This window comes from Ctenopharyngodon idella, chromosome 1 (genome assembly GCF_019924925.1).
Source record: "Ctenopharyngodon idella isolate HZGC_01 chromosome 1, HZGC01, whole genome shotgun sequence".
Taxonomy (NCBI): domain Eukaryota; kingdom Metazoa; phylum Chordata; class Actinopteri; order Cypriniformes; family Xenocyprididae; genus Ctenopharyngodon; species Ctenopharyngodon idella.
The window spans coordinates 11283009-11302276 of NC_067220.1; the positions used below are offsets into that span (position 1 = coordinate 11283009).

Genomic DNA, 19268 nt, shown 5'->3' on the forward strand with positions numbered 1-19268 from the left:
ATAGCTCAGGGAGGTCAAAAAACACATGAAGAGAAGTGTTAGGATAATACAACATCAGCAATCACAGACATTCACATTAAGACTGGATTAGATTTCTCAGAGTACTGTTGAGTTTGTGCAAATAAAGAGCAAGTAAACATCATCTTATCAGAGTATACATCCAGGTTGGACTTGATTGACAAATGTCCACTGCCACTGACTATGAAGTTAGAGGCTATTAGACAGGTGGCGCTGTCTAAAGTATAACATCTGTTCTCCAATGTTCATATTCAACAAAAAGTGCTGAGCGAAATGAATAACAAAACAGTGAGCTTGGTACGAAAGTGGTTTGGACTGAATACACATAGCACTCGTGATATTATTTTTCATCCCCAATGGGAAGGAGGGTTGGGGGTGCCAAACATGATATGGATTTATACCAGTATGCGGATTTCCCATCTTCTGAATATGCTGAATAATGATGACAAAGATGTTAGGGAGCTGGCTAGATCCTCCCTGTTCCTGGACCTAAGGAGACGCAAGGTGCCGTTGGCCAGGGAGTCAGAGCCTCACTTCCTTGGCTTCAAAAGAAAACCCAGCGGGAAACTTGACACCCACTCTACTGGTTTTGGTGTCTGGTCAGACTGGCCGGACCTGAATGACCGCTGTGTTCGAACTGGAGTATCGCTGGAGTGGGCGAGGTCTGACTCTGGGACTGTGAGAGTCTCAGAAGATATTATTACTGAACCCCTCACCTACGTTAGAGCGACAGCCACATACGATGGTCATAGCCACCCGGTAACATCTACAGGTGCCCGGCGAACTCTCATGGACTTACATCAACATCACCAAAAACAACACTGGGCGGGACCGAAACTTCAGGGGAAACGTGCATGTCTTTCATCTGCTGATCATTCTGTTTCTCATTCATTTCTTAAGAATACAGCACTTAGTGAGGACATTGTTATTTTTACAGTAAAAGTTAGATTACAAGTTCTTCCTACTAGATTTAATCTTTCCATCTGGTTTTCTACAACTCAGGTTCCTCATTGTTTGCATCACACCACAGAACAGATTATTGAAACATTGCCACATATTTTGAACGGCTGCCATGCCTATAAGGGGATGTACATAGCACGCCATCACAGAATAGTAGACCTTATAGTGAAAGACATATCAAATTATTTCTGACCTTCAGTAAGAATGTATAAACATTCCTGTGTAAAAACATACATGTTCCAGTATTGTAATAGTAACTCTGAAACCTTTTCACACCTGTTTTCTAATACACCTGATGTTGTTGTGATTAATGAGGAGTCTAGAGAAGTGTTGGTTTTGGAGGTTGCTTGTACTTTTGACTCCAGTATGGAGGAAGCCTTTATGACTAAAGTAGTTAAATACCAACCACTCCTAAACACTATTTCAGAGATAGGTTATCAGGCTCGATTACTTGTTTTCATATTTGGCAGCTTAGGACATACACACAGGCTGGTATGGGGCTTCAACAGCTTGGGATGCCCAAAAAAAAAGGGCTAAGCGGTTAGCAAGGTACTGTGCTCTGTCTGCTATTATAGGCAGCCGCCATATATGACAGAGGCGTTGTTACTTATACCCATAAAAACTGAGAGTTATGCTTAATATTGTGATGATCTGCTGTATGCTACTGGTCCATGATTTTGTACATGTATTTGACTGCATCTATAATATTTATGTCCCTGTGGATTATTTATCTTAAGTGGGTTTAAATAAATTGTTAAAATGTGTTTTACAATCTTGATTAGTGGTCTTTAACCCTTTAACTGGTTACCCATTTACTGATGAACTTATCAAAATTTTGAACTGCAAATGATAACTTCACACTCATTTGAAATTGAACCATGACACTATCACTATTCGGACAGGACTAGTTTTCTAAATGTAGTTTGAGTTACAATTCTTATTACCTGGCACCTGTGATTTCATGTACTGATTTAGACAAGACTAACATCTCTGTTTTTTACAGAGGAGAGTGTGTATTTTTTAGACATGGGCGTTACAGAAGGTGACGTGCTGTGTTTGCGAGCATCATGTACGACGCATATGTCTTAAATTTGAATTATATCAATAAATAATGAATTTAATTAAAAACCCCTATTTAAGTACATTTCACATGATTTTATAAAAGTGGCTATTTAAAATAAACTTGCATAAGTGAGCAGAAAAGTCTAGACACGTATTTTACTATTAAACTGATAATGATATTAAAATCGTTTTTGCAGTTTCTGTGATTTGGCTTCATTTATTAATTTTATAATTCATTTTTTTCATCGGATTTTTTTCATTAAGATTGGTGCACAAACGATAGCTCAGGGAGGTCAAAAAACACATGAAGAGAAGTGTTAGGATAATACAACATCAGCAATCACAGACACTCTAGAATTTTTATAGAGGTTGTGTTAGAGAGGAAAGGAGACTGCTAGGCTCTGGTTCTAACTATCAGCAGTATACACCCCTGGGGTGTCAGTCAGGACACAAAGAATGAGGAGACTGGAGCTTCTTTCCAAAGTGTATTGAATATTAGTCTAAAAATAACAAAACATAACATTAGTATAAGTAGAAATAGGTACATAATCACAAATAAATCGGACATTCCTTAATCAAGAATACTAACATTTCCAGTATAATCTTTAAATAACAGCTTAAGTTTTAAATATGCCGAGGATGTGCAATTGGAGACAATATAACTATTGGTCTGGTCCCATGAAGTGACTTCAGTATTAATATATATTAATAAATCCAGGTGCATTAACAAACAATGCAATTTCCCAAATAACATCATCAAAAAGGCAGTAATACTGGTTAATCTTTCCACGGTATCAAAACATGACCGATCACAGACCTATTACTATGTAAACTGTAACATTTAACTCTGTATTTAGCAGGAATTACTTAGCATATCTTGTTTATCTATCGAGCGATCACACGTGAATCATTACATGTACGTGCAAACCCACAAAGTAAAATAATACACTTCAAACACATTTAAAAACATAGAAATCAAAGAAAACTTACTTTATGGTCATGAACTAACACTTTGAAACACCAAACGCCAACAAACATTCAAATAACAGGCAGGAAAAACTAAGTGCGCAGTTGCCGTTCTCTCAGTAATAAATGCCTATTGCCCACCGTGCACAGTTGCCCTGAAGCCACCGGGTTGGCGGTGCCACCGGGCTTGGGCCCGTCATCGCTGCTTGCAGCTATATTAATATACATTTAATTTCACCTCAGTTCATAAGTGATTCGTTAGAAGCAGTTCAAAGAATCAGTCTCTCTAAACCCCTCTTTTCCGTGAGCCTACACTGCTCTGATTGGTCAGATGGCCCAATCCTTTGTGATTGGTCTGCTGTGCGCACCACGCGCCCATTGCCATAACTGAAGGACAGCTATCAATTCACAAGACATTGTATACAATGTATGGACAGAAAAGATAGCATTGATTTTACCGTATCAATTCGAGCCCGAGTCCAATATTAAATGCAATAAGTTGAACTTTTGAGTGATTTTTTTGAACCACTTAAGTGGGACTTTAATACAACTTTATGATAACCTTCGTAATTGCTTCTAGTATCTTTAAAATATAGTTGAAGTGCACTGCTCAATGTACTGACAAGCAATTAATGTGAACTAAAATATATTTTAATATCAGTTATCAATACACTTAAGTGTGAATTAAAATGTTTTCAGCCGCTTAAGTGCATTATATTTGTAATTAAATTTAAATATATCACAGATTAAGTTCATATTAAATGCAATTAGTGGAACTTCTGAGTGATTTTTTTTTTTAAACCACTTAAGTGGGACTTTAATACAATTTTTTTTATGTACTTTGAAATATGGTAAAAGTGTACTTCCGAATGTACTGACAAGCAATTAATGTGAACTAAAATATACTTTAATGTCATTTACATGTACACTATTATATAATTTAATACATTTGTAATTACATTATTTACATACATTTTTATTTAATTTAATACATTTGTTATTACATTATTTGTAATTACATATAATAATGAAGTTACAATTTAGTATATTTCAAAATATTACAATCAACACAAATGCAAATTGAAACCCTCTACATTTATTGACAAAACAATCTCTAAAACAAATACACAAAAACCTTTTTGTTGATGCACAAGAAAACCCAAGAAACACTATACACAATCACAAACAATTACAACACTTTAACTCTCATTTAGAAAGAGTCTGGAGGACAGTGAGGCTTATATGCTTATATAATTTTCTCTCTCACATACAAAAGGTACCTAAACCTAAACCTACCCATCACAATACTTTCTGCATTTTTACATTTTCAGAAAAAATCATTCTGTATGATCTATAAGATGATAAATAAGATAACACCCATGACTTAATACAAACAAAATGTAAAGAAAAGAAAAGATTCAAAACTTTGGGTAACACTTTACAATAACTTTTTATTAGTTAACTACTTTAGTTAACATGAACTATGAATGAAAAATACTTTAAAGCATTTATAAATCCTAGTTAATATTAATTTTAACATTTACTTATGCATTATTAAAATCAAAAGTTGCATATGTTAATAGATATTAACTGTAAACTAACATGAACAATGACTATATATTTTAACTAAATTGAAAAAAACTATATTTTTTATTACCTAATGTTAACAAAGATTAATAAATACTGTAAAAAAGTTAATGCACATAGTTAGATCATGTTGTCTTAATATATTAATTGATGTTGACAAATGAGACCTTATTGTAAAGTGTTACCGAACCTTGTTACTTATAAGCTCTGAAACCTTTACTAGCACAAACATTAAACAGGACCAAAAGGTTTCTTTTAAAATCTTACTCCAGCATTACAGTGAATGTAATTTTGAAAAGAAAAAACAAAGCAAAACAAAAAAAACTTGACGAATTCCAAAGGCCCAAAAACAAGAAAACCAAAATTGCCTGTCACCAACTTTTTTGAAGTTGTAGGAAGAAGTGCTGTTCATGTCAATGTCCCAGAAGCTCTCCATCGGCAGAAAACCTCAAATGTCCATGAAGCTGCGCACCATCTCTACACAGTATGCGTAAATGGACATGTTCCAAAGAGACAGGAAAGTAAAAAAATAAAAAATAAATAAATAAATAAATAAATACCTTGAGGAAAAAAAACAAAAAGCAGAAGGAAAACAGTTGTTTGTAAACAGAGTCAGTCCATTATTATAATTGGCTCAATTGAATGAATGCAATTGAGTTGCACTCCAAAGTTTATATACACTTTTGTAGGTTTGAAAATAATCAAAAATGAACAAAGACATTTGCTGTCCTTTTCCACCACCCTCCTAGACCCATTTGGTATTCCTAAAGGCAAAGAGTTGCTGATAGTGATCGAAGCCTGCGGCCAAGATGTGTACTGTGTACTGATCCTCTCCTCCACTTTAATACCAGTTACAGTGTGAAATAAATATGAATGAACATCTGAAGGTATGTTACAAGATACAGTACAACTGATCCATAACATTTCACATTTAATTGCTCAATCAATGTTTTAACCGCGGAAAGACGTCACTAAAACAGCTTGTAAACAATGTCACGTAATGTCACATTTACTTCAGAAAAATCATATTCAGCATAAACTCGTTAGTCAGCTATAGAGAGGAGCATTCTGATAAATATATGCACCACGTTACATATTCATTATAATTTTATTTTAAATATTTATTTTATTTATAATTCATTTATATATTTAATGCATTTTTGAATAAATCATTTATGACAGCCACGATTTAAATGTTTATATTTCAAAAAATGAATTGGAGTAGAAATATGATTATGTAATTCTAAAGTTAGTATTATAACTTTATTATAAAAAAAACATAATTGAGTGTAATTTAAGTGTTTGTATGTAAATCAGTTAATTTTAACCTTCAATATTATAGTAATATAGTACCAAGTGACTCCCTCGTATAGTTTACAGCATTATTTGAGAGATTTTTTTTCCTCAAGAAAATTTGCCATTTACTGTATCTGATATACATCCAAAATAATCGACATTGAATCAAAATCGAATCGTAAGCTTGTGAATAGAAATCTAATCGAATCGTGAAAATTGTGTCAATACCCAGCCCTACTGAATACTGTTAGACTTAGCTGAAAAATAAAAAGCACTATTTATTTAATTTGTATCTTTGTTCTATACTTATCTATGCTTATAATTTGTTCATTAATTTCTATGTGCATTCATTCTCCTACAAAATCGACCCAATCCTCCTAGAATGATTAATTCTTTCCAAATAGAGCTATTTAAGTCATCTGGTGATTTTTTTTCATATCGCAATATACAGTATATTGCAGAAAAAAATATCACAGTGTCATTTTTTTCCAATATCGTGCAGCCCTAAACCAAATATTATTAAACTTTTTCAATTATAAATTATGTGCTAACTAGTTTTGATTTGGTATTAACTGATGTGCGATGTATTGCAATATAATATTGTTTCACTATCATAATGCTCTCCCACATATTTTGCTATTGTAACAGAACTTATTTCCGTCGTTAGTAAAAGTGGCAGTGGGTGGTAATAGCAAGATGGTAGAAAACTATAAGTTTCTTGTCTGATAACGTTTCTTTAGTCATTCGGCCATCCTGCAGCCTGAACCACTGTAGGCAAATCACCCTAACACCTTGCAGTATCTGCAAAATGTTAATAATTTTAACAATAAGAGGGATCATAAAAATTTGCATGTTGTCTTTTTATTTAGTACTTCCCTGATGAAGCAGTTCATTCTGCAAGGTGTAAGTAAACTTTTGACCGCAACTGCATCACCTAAAATGAATTACCTCAGTCATCAGGACAACACTGTAGTAGAATCCTGGGAAAGGTTCCTTCACACTTCCCACAAACACCAGGATTCCAGTGACCACACCATGTTCACTGACACTGGCCTTTAAACATAGAGAAAATTTTTTATAAACGTTTTTATTCTTACTTTACATGGAATTAAACATAACTTTATCAATTACACAAATATAAATAACCCAAGACCCAAGCAAATTGAGGGGTCGTTCACACAGAATGCGTTTTTGCTTTGAAAATAATGATATAATATCATTATATATAAATATATAATGATTAGATGGGGATTTGTAAGTGCACAGGTGAGAATTTATTACTTGCAAATAGAAAAGATTCAAAGCATTTAAAAGCTATAAGGATAGTTGATGGCAGTGTTTTAGCTTGTAGTGTGTGATCAGGGTGTGCTGGCTGAATTAATGGCAGAATTAATGGCAAAACTTGTAAAATCACCTCATCAATACAGGTCTTTGATTCCACACAACTTGCACTGTATCTCCAATCACAAATCTGTACTGATCCTACAAAATGAATATATAACTACAGAGAAGCACAAAAATATTACATATTAAAAACACAAACAGTAATTGAACACCTCACTTTTTTTATTTCCTTTCTTTTTTTTTTTTCTTTTTTTTTTTTACAAATATTTAACCAATAAAAAGTATTTAAAATACGTAAATCCATTGGCTCCTCAAACTGTAAAGAATTGTTCAGCTCTTAGGTGCTAATTAATACCCGGTGGCAACCACCAAATATTGTCCGATCAGGGGTGCGTTTCCCAAAGCCAGCCATCATCGCAAGTTCCGTCGTTACCAATAGAATTCAATGGAACTGGCGACCATAGTTGGCTAACGATGCTTTTGGGAAACGCACCCCAGAACAATTAACTTAAGTGTTGTCCGTTTAGGAGGAGCTAGATGCACACACCACTCATAGACCACTCATTGCAAACTTGAACAGTCTTTAATTAAGTGTGGTTCTAGAAAGAGAAACAACAAAGTATAAATATACACACTGATAAAACATCAATATGCAAATGAATAATATCCGCATTTGTTGTGACATTAACACTGAAAATACGTCTGTACAGCGATCGTATAATAAGACTGGCTAGAGATTAGCTTACAGACACATGTGCTCGGCAGACGCGATAATCGCGTCTTTAAAGACAAATTCACAATCAAATGTAAACAGTACAATGAAGAAACAAACTTACTCTTTGATGCACGCACACATGCGATTAATATCGCGGCAGAACTGGCATTATCATCACCGTTAGGTTCGTCTCGCGCTAGTAATAATTATGACGATCATAACTGAAAACTAAACTGCGTCAGCATTCGGGTGCTTTTCACCTTCTGGGTCCTAACTATAGGCGAGTGACTGATGTCTGACTAAATAACAACAGCAAATTAACCATTACACATACAAAGAATGAATGAACAAACATATTAATCACTGGCCCTCAGTTTAGTACACAAACTGTCAGTCAAACCTCATAATTCCTCCCTCGCCTCCATTTAGAATGTGCCGCGCACAGTTTGGAGATCTGCTTGTTGGTAATTTTCTTTACTCAAGAAACACTATGTCCATTAAGGCAATTAAAAACTGAACGCGTCTGCTTAATTCAGCGTTAGCCGAACGGGAGTCGCAACACAGATCTGCAGCAGGAGTCAGATTTCATTCATTGAGAGTGAGGAGCTGATAGTGACAAGATGATAGTGGAAGATTTTTGCAATATTTTGGATTTAAACCCAGTGCTAATAGGGAACCTGCAAAGGATTAGTTGTGTTTTTCTAGTTGTGTTTTTCATTAAGAAGAATAATAACCAACCATTCAAGCAATTAACGGTACTTTGATGCCATACATCACAGTCACATGGCATCAGCGCAGTCTTAAGTCGGACAAAATTTCTAACCAGCATGCACTGCTTCAAGTCAGACGCTGTTCGGTCAGCGCAGCGCTGCATGAAGTCGAACAAGCCTAACCATTCACAAACGAGACTGGATAAATATGACTGGATAAATGTGAACTGAAATCACATGACTTAAATACACAGACAGTGATGATGAATGAAATCAGTAACTATGGTGACAGACTAGTGGCGGGAAATGGTTTCAAATCACAAAACAAAGTCTAAACAGCTGATATCGTGACATTACGCCCCTTCCTGGAAGGTGTGTCCTTGCACTGTAGAGAGAAGGAGGTGAGGAGGATGAGATGGTGAAAGAGATTGCACAAACAGGCAGGAGGAGGCTTTAGAGGTAACCGAACGAATGGTATGGGTATGGGTTAAGGACCGGAGAGCAGCAAACGGCCCGCAAATCCATGATGAAGTGATGGCGATGTCTGAGCCAGGCGGAGCCGATGGTCAGAGAGAGTCCAGTGGAGCTGAAAGCTCAATGGTCACTGTTGGAGATGAGGGAAGAAGGAGCGAAGGCGGAGGAGGGTGATGGGCCGAGGTGACCCAACAGGATTTAAGGCCGGGGGCAGAGCTACGGGATCTCCACGCCCAGGAGAAGCTGGCTCACAGTGGGCCCCAGGTGTAGCCGTGCCACTGAGAAGAGGCTGATGAGGGACTGATGCAAGACAGCGAGGGCTGGTAGCAGGTGTGTCTGATGGCTGAAGAAGGGACTGAGGAGGAACAGAGAGACTGGCAAAAAAAAAATCATTTTGGTCCAAGTCTGGAGCGGAGGTGGGAGAGGGAAGCTGGGCGGGACCAGCTAGTCCAAAATAGAACAGACAGGATCGGGTGGGATTAAAGTGGGTAGGGGTTCTTCCTCTCTAAAATCAAAATAACACTTAATGGTGTGGGCCAGAAACTCACTCTCAGTGGCGGGAGTGTGGGTGGGGCTCCATTCTCCATCCCTGAACTCCCTCGGTGTCGGATGATGTAGCCGGCTAACAAAGCCGGCTAACAAAGGCAGTTGTCCGTAAAGTTCAATGTGCTAGGTCGAGGAATTCTGTCAAGTGCCTCGAGGGAGCAATTTCTGTACTCAATTTCTGTACGCGAGAGAAAATCAGCGGTCACATTTTCTGACCCTGGTCTATGTCTCACAATAAAATGGAAAGGTTGCATAGCCAAACTCCAACGAGTTACACAAGCATTGGTATCTTTCATTTTGTCAATCCACTGGAGTGCTCTATGATCGGTTTCTACTACAAAATCTCGTCCCAACAAATAGTACTTAAACGAATCAAGAGCCCATTTCAGTGCCAAGCACTCTTTTTCAATGACAGAATACCTTGTCTCTCGAGGATAGAATTTCCTACTCAAATAAGCGACAGGCTGTAACTCACCTCCCTGCTCTTGTTTCAAGACAGCACCCAAACCCACTTCAGAAGCATCTGTCTGAAGCACAAACATCTTCTCAAAATCAGGACTGTACAAGACAGGATCAGTTACTAGTGCATGCCTCAAATCCTGGAAAGCTAGTCTAGATTGTTCAGTCCACTGAATTTGATTTGGGCCTGACTTCCGTGTCAAATCTGTGAGTGGTGCTGCCCTAGTGGCAAAATGAGGTATAAACCTCCGATACCACCCAGCTAAACCTAAGAAAGATCTAACCTGCTTTTTTGTGCTTGGAAGGGGGCAGGTCTGAATAGCTTGTATCTTCTGGATCTGGGGTTTAATAACACCATTACCTAATACATAACCTAAGTACTCAGTTTCACTCTTGGCTATTGAACACTTGACAGGATTGATTGTCAAACCAGCATCCTTAATTCGTTGAAACACCGTGGCAAGATGATGAAGATGCATCTTCCAGCTATCACTGAATATTACTACATCATCAAGATAAGCCGCTGTAAATTCACCTAAACCCTGCAAAACAGTATTCATTAACCTCTGAAAGGTAGGGGGAGCCCCATGCAATCCAAAAGGAAGGACCCGGAAATGCATAAGACTTGTAGGGGTACGGAAAGCAGTCAATTCTCTAGATTCAGGAGCCAAAGGCACCTGCCAATACCCTTTACACAAGTCTATTGTACTGATGAATTTGGCTTTTCCCAACTTCTCAATAAGCTCCTCAATATGGGGCATTGGAAAGGAGTCAAATTTGGATACAGAATTTAAATAATGAAAATCGATACAAAAACACAAGCTCCCATCCTTTTTTGGTACTAACACAACGGGGTTACACTTTGAGACGGTTCCACAATGCCCATCTCCTGCATTACCCTAACCTCCTCAGTGAATGCTGACACCATCTTTTCTGGAATACGATAACTCATTCTTTTTACTTGAGCATTAGATTTCAACACAATTTGATGCTGAATGAGAGAGGTACAACCAGGAGTATTCCTAAACAGTTTTGGATCACATAACTCTTGAATTTGTCTTTTCTGCTCCCCTGATAAGTGTTCAAGATTAACTGAGGAGGTATCCTGACTAATAGATAGGTACTGTTCTTTGGTCTCTTCTTCATCTTCCACTAGCCGAATCAAATTCACACTTGCAGACTCTTTCTGTGGAAACCATTCTTTCAAGAGATTAATATGTAATGTTCTGTGAGAACGTGACCCACCAGGAGTAGCAATTTCGTAGGTTGCAGGTCCTAGCTTCCTGGTCACCTTAAATGGACCCTGCCATTTATCCAACAGCTTATTCTCTTCTGTTGGAAGCATGACTAAAACCTGCTGACCTATTTCAAAGGACCGCTGCCTTGCTTTCTTGTCATACCAGCATTTCTGCCTACGCTGTGCTTCTTGTAAGTGTTCTGCTGCCAACTTGGTCATTCTCTCCAATTTCTCCCTCATTTGCAACACATAATCAATGACATTCACCTTTCTAGATGTCTGTGAAACTTGCTCCCAGGACTCTTTCAACAACGACAGAGGACCCCGCACATCATGGCCATACATCAATTGAAAGGGAGAGAAACCTGTAGAAGCCTGTGGAACTTCTCTATACGCAAAAAGTAAGTAAGGTAACCACTGATCCCAATCAGATCCTGTGTCACTCACAAATTTACGGAGCATTTGAACAAGGGTTTGATTGAATCTTTCTACAAGACCATCGGTCTCAGGATGGTAAGGTGTGGTCTTCAAACCTCTTATACCCAGCAATTGATAGACCTGTTGCAGCAGTTTTGAGGTAAAATTGGTTCCTCTGTCCGTCAGGATCTCCTGGGGAAAACCCACTCTAGAAAAAAAACTGCACTAAGCAAAAGGCCACCGATTTTGCCTTAATATTCTTTAATGGGAAGACTTCAGGATATCGACTTGCATAGTCACAAATTACCAGCATATATTTGTTACCTGCTTTACTCCTTTCTAAAGGGCCTACAATATCCATGCCTAGTCATTGGAAAGGCACCTCTATTACTGGCAAAGGCATCAAGGGAGCTTTTGGAGGACCACGAGGGGCTGTACATTGGCATTCTGGACACATCTTACAAAACTTAGCTATATTCTGGGTCATCCCTGGCCAGAAAAAGTGTTTACTGATTCGGTGGTACATTTTACGACGGCCCAAATGACCGGCCCAGGGGATAGAATGCCCCATCTTCAACACCATGTTACGTACACTCATAGGAAGAACCATTTGTTGTCTGTTTCGAGTCTTACGATACAAAATATAATTCTCTAGACAGAAAGTAGAACCTTTAAAGAAGACCATCTCTTTGTCTTTCTTTACATTTGTCATTCTAGAATAAATGGAACCAATTTCAGAATCAGTTTTCTGCAGTTCAGACATATTGTCAGGGATTTGCCACTCTAAATTAAGGTTTTCTGAGCTCCCTCCATCTGTGACTTGCACCACTGTTCCCTGAAACTTGTCTAACCTCTTCTCTGCTTTAGACTTTACAGGTTTCACTGGATGGGTTGTAATATCACAGTCATAAAAAGGCAGGCATTTCAAAGAATTTGTCTCATTCACCTCCTGGCTCTGTTTAGACTTTGCACGAGTTAACACCACATTACAGGTATTACTTGGCTGCAATAAGTCCATTAACACAGGAAAGTCATGACCAATGATCACAGGATAAGGCAGTTTTGGTGCTAGCCCCACTTTCATTAGGTAAGTTTGCCCCTCAACCCCTAAATACACTTCAGTGGTTGGATAAGACAGTTCTTCACCATGGATACATTTAACCATAACAGGGCCATCGGTTTCCCCAGAACATTCAGATACAAGATCAGTCTCTACCAAAGTTTGAGTGCATCCTGTGTCTACCAAAGCTATAACCTTTTTAACATTCAATTCTACAGGAATTGTGACATCACTGGGCATTCGAGTAATGCTAGGTTCAGGTTTCATCAGCCGTGGAACATAACAGACATTGGTAAGCTTTTTATTCAAGTTTGGACACATTGGTTTCTTATGGCCTATCTGGCCACAACTAAAACACTTAATAGTCCCAACTGTAGGTAAGCTAGACATTTCTGTTTGTTTCACCAGTCTCTCACCCATACTCTTACCCCCTTCTTGCAGTAAGGTTGTCTTGCGGGAGGACGGCTTGTCCCTTACGATCTTCCACTGAGCAAAACTCCAAGGCTCAGTCCTTCGCCTAGCTGCCACAAATACATCCGCCAACCTGGCAGCCTCCTCAGCAGAGGTTGGATCATGCTCTTTAATCCAGGTTTGCAGTTCAGGACATAACATTCTTAAAAACTGTTCCAAAATGATACTCTCTGCAACCTCATATACAGTCTTTTCTGCAGGTTTCACCCATTTATAGAACAGATCCTTCAACCGAACGTACAATTCCTTAGGAGTTTCTTCCATCAGCACCTCCATAGAATGAAACCGCTGACGATAGGTCTCAGCATTGATAGAGTATTTCTTCAATATTGCCTCTCTCACCTGCCCATAGTCGGTCGCTTCTTCCACATCCATAGCCACATAGGCAGCCCGGGCCTTACCAGTGAGTAGAGGAACTAGTCGAATGGCCCAGTCTTCTGGAGGCCATTTGCACACTGTAGCAATTTGCTCAAAAGTAGTCAGATAATGCTTGATGTCATCCATCTCACTCAGCTGCTGCATCTTTGGCTCTTTCAATAGACCCCCAGCAGTTGGAAGCAGTACCTGGGCCCTCACTCTCCCCTAGTGGCAGACTTCCCAGTGAGGTATGTTGACTTACTTCTCCCTGCAGTAAGCGAAACTGATGTTGCAAGGACTTCAATCTTGTTTCTTGCCGTGCATTTTCTTGTTCTTGATGGACTTGTCTTTCTCTTTGATCAACCAGGAATTTCTGGAACATATGCTTGAGCTCAGCAATATCCCTAGAAGAACTCCCAGAGGGATCTGGTTCAACAACACCTCCACTAGCCCCTTGTAGTTCTTCCCCATCTTCTCCAGGATCCATCTGCACTGGTTTCTCAGTACGTGCCCATTTTGGTGCCATCACACCTGAAGATTTGACACAGCAATGCTCCTCTTCTGGAATATCCCACCGCTGCCACCATAATGTGGGGACATGACCAGAGTAAAGGCAGGGAGACACTGCTTGAAGTCAATATAAAATTTTATTGACTCAAAACTTGCATTTCACCAAAAAGAACCACATTAAACCCGGGACACTAATGTTGACCCTCCTCACGGAGGCCCCAACCAGAACTGACTCTGACAAACATAGCGAGCCCTTTCAAACTCAGGAGACAAACCAAATCATAATCACAGGGAACATAGAAAAATCATGCATATACATAAACACCTAAATCAACTCAACAATTGAATATCAAATTCAAAATAAATTTTAACAATCAATACTACCCAAATAAATACAAGAAATAAAACAAAACAATACAATTATACATACATTCAAATAAACACAATGAAACGATGTGTTTAGAAACAACTAAAATCAAGTCCGTACCACAACGCTTATATGTATCTCTTTACTTTCAGTTTTGCAAGCTATATTTGTCATATATACTCACATGCTTAATAAAAAACGAGACCTCACACACACATGCTCTTATTGTCTTATTGTCATATTATTGCAAAATACTGTGAAAATAGAAATATAAAAAGTTCATAAGTTTCAGAACCTTTTGTGCAATGGAATGGTTCCATCTGTTAAAGTTTTTTCATGTGAACCATACACACTCTTTAAATCCAAGCTATCTGTCATTTATTGACATGCATATTTTTCAAACATTAGATACATTTGAAATAGAAACAGAAACTGTTCATGACAAGTTCAAGAACCAGCTGCATTTCCTGGAAATAGAAACTGAAAGTCATTTGTAAGTAAAGGATAAATTTAACTTGACTTTGCACCTGCTGTCTGCAGGACTCACAAAATAACATTTGAGTTATAATACAATAGTAGCATGAGTATTTGATTTATGTACGATGTCTGCTTTCCTATTTCATAGATGAAATGAGGTTAAGTAAATGTAAAACTATTTCTGAAATGTAATTTTTGGGTGAACTACCCCTTTAATGTTAATAGAAATACACAGTCAATGGGATTGCAAAATGCAACCCAATGAAATACCTTAGTAAAATTAGCAAAAAGAATTGTCTAACAATATTTTTTCCTATGGAGTATTTAATTTATAAATACAAATCTGTTACAAACCATCTACATTCACAAATATTCATTGGAATAAAAAGTGTGACAATTCTGTCTCCCTTTACATTTATAGATATGATACAAAAAGTACTTTGAAGTGGAGTTTAGGGGTAGTGAGGAGTTAAACACCAATTACAAGGTTCTCTCATAAACTAGTAAGAGAGAATTTGATGTCTTGACAGATTTAATAGAGACGTGACATGAATTTGTCACAGATCTGTAAAAGAGGACTCAATCGCAGAATGAGTGTTAACAGGGTTATTGACAGGACAAATTACTTCAGACAAGATCTTGAGGGAGAGGTGGTGATAACAGTCCAAACAAACAGGGAGGTTGGAGGCACAAAGACAGGCAGAAAGAGAGGCCACTGAGTCCAGCTCAGGATGACAGAGAGTTGGAAAGCAGTGATGGTAAGGCTGTGCGAGACCGGAGTGAAACGGCATGGACCGGGCAGGATCTCACAACTCAAGAGGATAGACACACTGGGCACAATCAGGCACTGCACCGGTCTTGCTGCTCGGTAGATACAGTGAGTGGCCAGGGAACCTCAGCCTGCAGGACTAGACAAGACAAGACAAGAGACACAGCAGACAAAACACTACATGACAAGACTGATAGCAGAAACCAATGAGAAACAAAGACTAGAAATACCACTGAAGTAGTAAACTAAATAAAGAGAAGACCCCCCTGCTGGTACTGTTAAGTAGACTATGCCTACACTACCCATAATTCCTCTGAATTGCATAAAAAAGGAAACAGGAAGGCCGCACTTCCTCTTAAACCCCCACCCCCGGAACCATGCTGCAGCCATGAACCCAGAGATAAAAAGGTAAGAAAATGAAGTTGCTAAACTATAAATAAAAAGAAAGAAAGAAAACTCTTGGTGTCCTTTTTTTTTTGTCTAATGTGCACCTTAGACTAGGAAAAATAACCCAAAGTAATTTTTAAACGACAACCATTTATGCAAATAAACCAAACAAATATAAACCAACATAAACAAGGTATACACACAAGAAATAGGAGTAATTAGGGGTAACATGAGACCTTCACACCCTGTTAAATATATTTATATCAGCCCTACCCTGACTTTTATCTCACTTAAAGCAACTAAAATCAAGTCCGTACCACAACGCTTATATGTATCTCTTTACTTTCAGTTTTGCAAGCTATATTTGTCATATATACTCACATGCTTAATAAAAAATGAGACCTCACACACACATGCTCTTATTGTCTTATTGTCATATTATTGCAAAATACTGTGAAAATAGAAATATAAAAAGTTCATAAGTTTCAGAACCTTTTGTGCAATGGAATGGTTCCATCTGTTAAAGTTTTTTCATGTGAACCATACACACTCTTTAAATCCAAGCTATCTGTCATTTATTGACATGCATATTTTTCAAACATTAGATACATTGGAAATAGAAACAGAAACTGTTCATGACAAGTTCAAGAACCAGCTGCATTTCCTGGAAATAGAAACTGAAAGTCATTTGTAAGTAAAGGCTAAATTTAACTTGACTTTGCACCTGCTGTCTGCAGGGCTCACAAAATAACATTTGAGTTATAATACAGCATGAGTATTTGATTTATGTAAGATGTCTGCTTTCCTATTTCATAGATGAAATGAGGTTAAGTAAATGTAAAACTATTTCTGAAATGTAATTTTTGGGTGAACTACCCCTTTAATGTTAATAGAAACACACAGTCAATGGGATTGCAAAATGCAAGCCAATGAAATACCTTAGCAAAATTAGCAAAAAGAATTGTCTAACAATATTTTTTCCTATGGAGTATTTAATTTATAAATACAAATCTATCTGTTACAAACCATCTACATTCACAAATATTCATTGGAATAAAAAGTGTGACAATTCTGTCTCCCTTTACATTTATAGATATGATACAAAAAGTACTTTGAAGTGGAGTTTAGGGGTAGTGAGGAGTTAAACACCAATTACAAGGTTCTCTCATAAACTAGTAAGAGAGAATTTGATGTCTTGACAGATTTAAGAGAGACGTGACATGAATTTGTCACAGATCTGTAAAAGAGGACTCAATCGCAGAATGAGTGTTAACAGGTTTATTGACAGGACAAATTACTTCAGACAAGATCTTGAGGGAGAGGTGGTGATAACAGTCCAAACAAACAGGGAGGTTGGAGGCACAAAGACAGGCAGAAAGAGAGGCCACTGAGTCCAGCTCAGGATGACAGAGAGTTGGAAAGCAGTGATGGTAAGGCTGTGCGAGACCAGAGTGAAACGGCATGGACCGGGCAGGATCTCACAACTCAAGAGGATAGACACACTGGGCACAATCAGGCACTGCACCGGTCTTGCTGCTCGGTAGATACAGTGAGTGGCCAGGGAACCTCAGCCTGCAGGACTAGACAAGACAAGACAAGAGACACAGCAGACAAAACACTACATGACAAGACTGATAGCAGAAACCAATGAGAAACAAAGACTAGAAATACCACTGAAGTAGTAAACTAAATAAAGAGAAGACCCCCCTGCTGGTACTGTTAAGTAGACTATGCCTACACTACCCATAATTCCTCTGAATTGCATAAAAAAGGAAACAGGAAGGCCGCACTTCCTCTTAAACCCCCACCCCCGGAACCATGCTGCAGCCATGAACCCAGAGATAAAAAGGTAAGAAAATGAAGTTGCTAAACTATAAATAAAAAGAAAGAAAGAAAACTCTTGGTGTCCTTTTTTTTTTGTCTAATGTGCACCTTAGACTAGGAAAAATAACCCAAAGTAATTTTTAAACGACAACCATTTATGCAAATAAACCAAACAAATATAAACCAAAATAAACAAGGTATACACACAAGAAATAGGAGTAATTAGGGGTAACATGAGACCTTCACACCCTGTTAAATATATTTATATCAGCCCTACCCTGACTTTTATCTCACTTAAAGCAACTAAAATCAAGTCCGTACCACAACGCTTATATGTATCTCTTTACTTTCAGTTTTGCAAGCTATATTTGTCATATATACTCACATGCTTAATAAAAAATGAGACCTCACACACACATGCTCTTATTGTCTTATTGTCATATTATTGCAAAATACTGTGAAAATAGAAATATAAAAAGTTCATAAGTTTCAGAACCTTTTGTGCAATGGAATGGTTCCATCTGTTAAAGTTTTTTCATGTGAACCATACACACTCTTTAAATCCAAGCTATCTGTCATTTATTGACATGCATATTTTTCAAACATTAGATACATTGGAAATAGAAACAGAAACTGTTCATGACAAGTTCAAGAACCAGCTGCATTTCCTGGAAATAGAAACTGAAAGTCATTTGTAAGTAAAGGCTAAATTTAACTTGACTTTGCACCTGCTGTCTGCAGGGCTCACAAAATAACATTTGAGTTATAATACAGCATGAGTATTTGATTTATGTAAGATGTCTGCTTTCCTATTTCATAGATGAAATGAGGTTAAGTAAATGTAAAACTATTTCTGAAATGTAATTTTTGGGTGAACTACCCCTTTAATGTTAATAGAAACACACAGTCAATGGGATTGCAAAATGCAAGCCAATGAAATACCTTAGCAAAATTAGCAAAAAGAATTGTCTAACAATATTTTTTCCTATGGAGTATTTAATTTATAAATACAAATCTATCTGTTACAAACCATCTACATTCACAAATATTCATTGGAATAAAAAGTGTGACAATTCTGTCTCCCTTTACATTTATAGATATGATACAAAAAGTACTTTGAAGTGGAGTTTAGGGGTAGTGAGGAGTTAAACACCAATTACAAGGTTCTCTCATAAACTAGTAAGAGAGAATTTGATGTCTTGACAGATTTAAGAGAGACGTGACATGAATTTGTCACAGATCTGTAAAAGAGGAC

At 37.6% G+C, this 19268-nt stretch overlaps 2 protein-coding genes across 2 annotated transcripts in view; both read right to left on the minus strand.

Annotated features, from left to right (window-relative positions):
- Positions 1–19268, minus strand: part of LOC127509398 (interferon-induced protein 44-like) — a 66985-nt gene that overhangs the window by 40779 nt on the left and 6938 nt on the right. The window lies entirely within an intron of this gene.
- LOC127511491 (zinc finger protein 394-like) lies at positions 6553–14755 on the minus strand. Its single transcript, XM_051892320.1, has 3 exons — positions 13224–14755; positions 6838–6942; positions 6553–6690 (listed from the first exon to the last, which is right to left on the minus strand). The coding sequence occupies exons 1-3, from the start codon at positions 13842–13844 to the stop codon at positions 6553–6555; spliced, it is 864 nt and encodes a 287-aa protein (XP_051748280.1). The 5' UTR covers positions 13845–14755.